The following is a 6491-nucleotide window of genomic DNA, read 5'->3' on the forward strand; positions in this document are numbered from 1 at the left end:
TAACTTTTACTTAATCTCTCAAATTGTTCTTTATTTCACTTTATTTTTAAAAATTACTTTTAAAGAACAACTACCAAACCACTCATAAATTTTTAACAACAAAAAATTGTTTTTAAATCATTTCATCAACCGAGCCATTGTATGTTCCCTTTTTTTTTCTTGTACTTCACCTTCTTAATTTTATTATGGTTATATTTAAATGGAATCAAAATATGCAATAAATAAAATATAAGAGCATTAAATAAAGTAAAATGATCAAAGGATGAAAATAAAAATAAGAAAAAGGAAAACCAAAAATAAAAATAAAATAATAATGGTAATAATAAAAAAAAATGTATATTCACAAAAACAAAATTAGAAGTCTACAATTCTCCTCCGGTCAACCCATGAAAAATCACACAATGCAAGGATCAAGGATCTATTGCTTGTCAATGTTAACTAATTGTTAATAAACAAAAATTAGTAACCATCAAACCTTAGGAGGACTCATAAATTTAACTTATACCTTTATATACATCATCAATTCACCTAATAAATTAACAATTTTAAATCAATTCACTTAATAAATTAACAATTTTAAATAAACTGATATTTTTAGTATGAGATTCAAATATAGAAAAATATTTCAACTTCAATTGGAATATTTTTTAAAAAAAAGAAAAAAAAACTGCTCCATATAATTGTACATAACTCGTGTATCTAATGTTTACCTCTTCAACAAGGTGTGTTGAGTTTTATACAGAGGATTACATATATTGCACCAGCTTCTTTAATGTCCAAGAAACTCACTACCCATTTCCCACCTTATCTCTCTCATGTGGAAACAAAACCTTTCGACATCGGAGACATTTGTTTATTTAAGTTGACTCCCTTGTGTTACAAGTCTTTCAAAAAGAACTAGCCTACCTGTGTTCCTCTTAGAAAAATGGTGGAAGCAGTCCACTGCCTCTCATAGACAAAAAGAAAAAGAAAAAGAAACTGATGGTATTGGGTGGTCAATATGTGGTGGTCACGGTAAGTTGGCTTTCAGAGGAAAATACATATATAGAGAGAGGAAAGGAGAAAAGACGTCAAGGGGGGAATGTTCTTAGAAAGAGAAGATGAAGGTGGTGAGTATGAATTGGGTTGGAAATTAAAAATAAAAATGAGTATTTAAAGTGAAAAGGAAGGACAAAATGATCAGGGAAAGACTTAGTTTTACTTGTTAGTTCCCAGATTTCCTTGCAATTGTGAGTTTGTTACTAAGGTCGCCTCCACTCAGTCCTTTGCTGTTCGCGACCGGCTTCATCTTGGCAGTATGAAATGGCTATTGGGTTTCGTCGGGGGCATGGTCGCCTACAGCCTCCTGTAAGAACAATGAAATTTTAACAAGTCTGCAATATCATCTCCCCTTTTATTAAATATTTATGCGTTAATAATCATTTTGGTAGTTGTTTAGTTTTATTCATCATCCTCCAGCATTATATTGACATTTTGCCTGAGTTTTTTCTTCTTTGTTTTTTCCCTTGGTTTAGTTTATATGTTCTTGTTCGCATTGAAAAGAAAAATCCACACGTCTAGATAATTATTAAGATATGTTTTAATTAAGATTTGTGTGAATGCCTTTCTGTTCCTTTCCCCGCAGGAAAATGCTGGCTGCATACTCTACAAGGAAGCAAAGGGACGAGGCGTGGAGGATGATGGCAGAGGGTAGAAATGAAGAAGCTAGGGAGATGCGGCATAGAAACTCTACGATGAAGATGAACGACACACCAGACTGGGACACTATAGATCGGGCGGAGGTAGATGACTCACGAGATTTGGTGAAGATAGTCTTGTCGAGGGTCATAGAGAAACCAAGTGTTGTGAGGATTCAAGAACCAGCAGTTTTCGCTGGAGTTGAAGAGGAGGTCCAATGGATCCAAAGAGAGTTGATGCACGCTCGGCTAACATATAGTTATGTCCCAGAACAATTAATGGATGTTGCCTATGATTTTGAAGATGTGATTGATGACCTTATACTCAGATCAGCCGCAAAGCAAAGGAGAATAGGAAACTGGAAGAGGTGGCTTTTGTTAATAAGAATTCACATGAAGCTGGAATTGATCATGTCTAAGATCCCCGCTCTTCCTCATCTCCCATATTTTATGGAAGCACATAGTGCCTGCCCTTTTAACTACAGTATTGAAGAAATAGTCTGGTCAGACATCTCCTTGATACATGGTCAGAGTGTGGCAAACACGGCTGTTTCCCCAGTGGAAGAGAAGGTATCAGCTCTGCTAACTCAGGAGGCAATTCATCCCTATACCAAGAAGAAGGCCATGCGGGTACTAGACAAACTCAGGTCTCTGAATGGTTTTCTCAAAGGCTTAGAATCAGTAGAATTAAATGATGGTGGAATGGTTTGGATGGAGGAGCTGTCCCATGTTTGCCTGTCTGCTGTGATAGCCATTGAGGACTTCATCAACAGAACAGAACAGCACACAAAAAGAAGTTGGATGGGACCTTCCAAGGGATTTCTTTTGGCTTTTGGCAAATTCAAATCTCAGGATAAGCTTGCTGTGGAGATGGACAAAATATATGCCAAGATCCAAAACCTCTCTATCCACCGGCCAACAGCAGTCAACCCACAAGGTCAAAGTAGGAACCCAAAGTCTACCTTGGGTTCTACCGCCCGAATCCCACGACAGCCAACAACGCAAGAACCTGATCTCGCCAGCTTTGATGATGATGTTCATGCAATGATAGCACGGTTGCTTACAGATGATGAGAGTTTCACAGTGATTCCAATTATGGGTATGCAAGGCATTGGAAAGACAACCCTAGCAAATTTGATCTTTAACCATAAAGCTGTTCTGGATCATTTCCCCATTGCTCTTAGGAGGTCAGATGGCTGTCGACTTCAGCTTCGTAACAAGGAAGAATTGATGGAGTCCGATCTAAGTCAATTGGGAGATGTGTGGAGTTATGATGACGAGATGCAACGGCTGAAAGCTTTCTTGATTAATAACAGGTCTCTCACAGTTCTAGATGATTCGCATCTCTTGTACGACATGCTAGAAGTGCTTCCAGATACATTAAATGGCAGTAGAATGATTTTGACTACTTGCGAAACAATCCTACCTCCAAATCTCAAAATGAAGAGTGATCCTCACCAACTGCGGTTACGGACAGATGAGGAGAGTTGGGCATTGTTTACCCATGCCTTGAAATTTAGGATACCCCCAGAATTGCTAAAGCTGAAAGACGAAATTGCAAAAAGATGTGGGGGGCTGCCACTGCTGATTGTAAAATTGGCAGAAGCACTCTCACACAAGGATGCAACCCTTGAGGAGTGGTCCACTGCACTTCAACAATTTCATCATGACCAACAGCAACTTTGGCCCAGTACCCTCTACAAGATCCATAAGGATTTGTCCTTGTACATGAGGAGATGTCTATTTTATTTCACTCTATTTCCTCAAGATTTTGATATTCCGGCAAGAAGATTGATAACATTGTGGGTTGCAGAGGACTTGGTACAGCCAGAGGGCGAGAATGAAACTCCAGAAGATGTTGCAGAAAGGTGTTTGAATTTGTTGATAGCCCAGGGAATGGTTCAAGTGACAAAGAAGAAGCTTAATGGGAATGTTAAAATGGTGCGATTGCCCGAAGCCCTAAGACAATATTGGTCATCCAAAGCTCAACAAGCCACATTTCTTGGAGTTCATACTAACACAAGATCTGACTTGTCCCTAGGCACCAATAAGATCCGTCGTCTTGTTGATCATCTTGACAAAGAAGATATCAGCTTTGACCATATTCATGGTAATAACAACACAACTTCTAGTACTTCTTTGACACCTTATTACGGAGATGTACTTTCTTTTCTGTCCTTTGATACTCGAAAAGAAAGCAAACCAGGAGAAGAAGTGGGAAACTTTCTTCGTCAAAGCATATCTAGCGGTTGCTTCCTAGTACTGCTCGTGCTTGATCTCGAAAATGTATTCAGACCAAAGTTACCTGAGGCAATTGGCAAACTAACTCGATTAAGGTACCTTGGCTTAAGATCTACATTCCTCGAGATACTTCCATCATCTTTAAGCAAGTTGCAGAATGTTCAAACACTGGACATGAAGCATACTTGCATCAACACTCTTCCTAATTCAATCTGGAAGCTACAACAATTGCGACACTTACACTTGAGTGAGAGTTGTCGAAGTAAACTTATGCTTCGACATGATACAAATTTTCCTACAATTCTCCAAACATTGTGTGGGCTTCTTGTAGATGAGGAGACTCCCGTAAGAGATGGCCTAGACAGGTTACTCAATATTAGGAAATTGGGATTGACAATATCATCTAAACAAGAGGCAATAACATTGCAACTGCAGGCAGTAGTTGACTGGGTTCTAAAACTGAACCAACTCCGGTCTTTAAGGCTCAAATCTATTGATGAAAGCAATCAGCCATGGGATCTAGAATTGAAGCCTTTAGTAACCCTTGTGAATCTTTCTTACATTTACTTGCTAGGACGGTTAAGGAATCCATCCATTATGACCCAATTCCCATACAACCTCATTGACCTCACCTTATCAGGGTCAGGGCTTGTAGAAGATCCAATGCAGTCACTGGATAAGCTTCCCAATCTTAGAAGTCTTAAATTGCTTGCCAAATCTTATTTAGGGAAGAACATGCTTTGCTCTTTAGGAGGCTTTCCTCAGCTTCGAGTTCTTAAACTATGGAAGTTAGAGCAACTGGAGGAATGGAATGTAGAGAAAGGAGCACTGCAAGCTCTCCGAGATTTGGAGATTAGGTTCTGCAGAAATCTGAAAAATCTTCCTGCAGAATTGCTACATAGAACTCTCTTGAAAATTGAAATTATATCTGACCAGTAAGTTCACTACTTCATCTCTTGAAATTTGGTTCATAACCTACTTTAACATGAGATGATTGTTTTGTTTAACAAACAACCTGATATGCCATTGTGTTTTCTTTCTTTCTTTTTTTTTTTTTTTTTGTTTGATTAGGGTGTGAGAAGGTAAGCGAGAAGGTTCTGGTCTACTTCTTCGTGTTGGGCTTTGCTTTCCATTTCAATGTTTTTGCTGTTGGAGCAGATATTCAAATACTCATGAGGGCCGTTCTCAGTTGCAACAATTTATAGAGCTCATTTTTTTTAATTGGGTTTCCATCCCTTCTGCTCATTATTCTGTTCTACCATTGATGCTATGTTCTTGTCTTTCAAACCTTAAATGCATACTGTATTGTACTTGTTAGTAGATTCTATAACTAGTGTTTGTGAACTGTAGAATCAGGGCACCATGAACACAATGGTGTTGTGGGTGTGAATGTTATAGAATTTTGCTTTGTGATTGTATTTGGATTGAATAGAGTTTTTTTTTTCTTTCAGTTGATGTTTGTTGGATAGAATTTAACCAGTCTGCTGGAATGCACATAGGGAGAAAATAACTATTCTCTTCTTGCCCAGATGGATGAAGGAGAGTAAGATTAATCCTCCACCTTTCTGTAGCTTATTTTGTAAGTGTATTAGGTTCAAAGTCTTCAAATACGTTATATTAATATATCAAAGTAATACTCTGTTGCTCACAAGCTCAGATCCGAGCCCACCATGGCTTGCATGGGCGCTTACATGCTCTGCCCATTCCAATAGTTAGTCCATTTAGTCCAAATACAATCTCAAAGCTTACACCCTTTCCTTTTTTTCAATTTAGAAGAGCCTACCACTACAGATTTGGATATTGGATCGTACAATATAATTATGGAGCAATAGTTACAACACCCATTTGAAATGGGATTCATCCACCTCCAAACCAAAGTTGCTGGTTATTGAAGGAGAAGAACAGAGAGTTTCTCTAACAACCTCCATCCAATGCTTCCTGACATAAGATATCTATCTCTGTGCTGCTTCCTTAATTTCAACCTGTTACAGTCCATCTGCTTTTTCTTTTTCTTCTTTTGGTGTGGTCAGTGTGGGTTCTGGAAATGAACAGCAGAGCTTTCACCTAATTAATACATTTAGCTTGTGGTTTGGGTATTTGAAACAGGGCAATTTACAGAATCCAAACCCAGTTGAATGTAAAGCCAGGAAGTTGCTGCCAGACAATATGTTGTATCTTCTGGTCATGTGCCCTTTCATGCTTCCTGCTGGTACAGGACAGATCTGATTTCAGGACAGATTCGCCAAGGCCATACAGTTTTTTAAGCACAACAAGGGCATAGAAGGAAGAAGGCTTGCCAAAGGTTACGTACCCATCAGTACTGAAGTTCTAACTCTGCAAGTGAAAGGAGACAAAAGCAAGCATGTGCTATTCGATGCCTGTAGGCTTGCTAAGTCCCTACAACTCCTGGGGACATATGAGAAATGGAGTCCAGAACAGAAAGGGCATATGATATGTGATGTGTGGGTGGAGATGCTGTGTTATGCTGCAAGTCAGTGTCGATGGAATCTCCATGCCAACTTGCCAAGCAGTTGAGACGAGGGGGAGAGCTGCTCACCCATGTATGGCTTCTGA

At 38.8% G+C, this 6491-nt stretch overlaps 1 protein-coding gene across 1 annotated transcript; it reads left to right on the top strand.

The window, feature by feature from the left end:
• The first annotated feature begins 1284 nt into the window (after window positions 1–1284).
• Window positions 1285–5366, top strand: LOC100259295 (probable disease resistance RPP8-like protein 2). Its single transcript, XM_010652354.3, has 3 exons — window positions 1285–1347; window positions 1625–4852; window positions 4989–5366. Exons 1-3 carry the CDS (start codon window positions 1298–1300, stop codon window positions 4993–4995), a joined length of 3285 nt encoding a protein of 1094 aa, XP_010650656.2. The 5' UTR covers window positions 1285–1297; the 3' UTR covers window positions 4996–5366.
• Window positions 5367–6491: the final 1125 nt, after the last annotated feature.

Source organism: Vitis vinifera, chromosome 5 (assembly GCF_030704535.1).
Source record: "Vitis vinifera cultivar Pinot Noir 40024 chromosome 5, ASM3070453v1".
NCBI classification, from domain to species: domain Eukaryota; kingdom Viridiplantae; phylum Streptophyta; class Magnoliopsida; order Vitales; family Vitaceae; genus Vitis; species Vitis vinifera.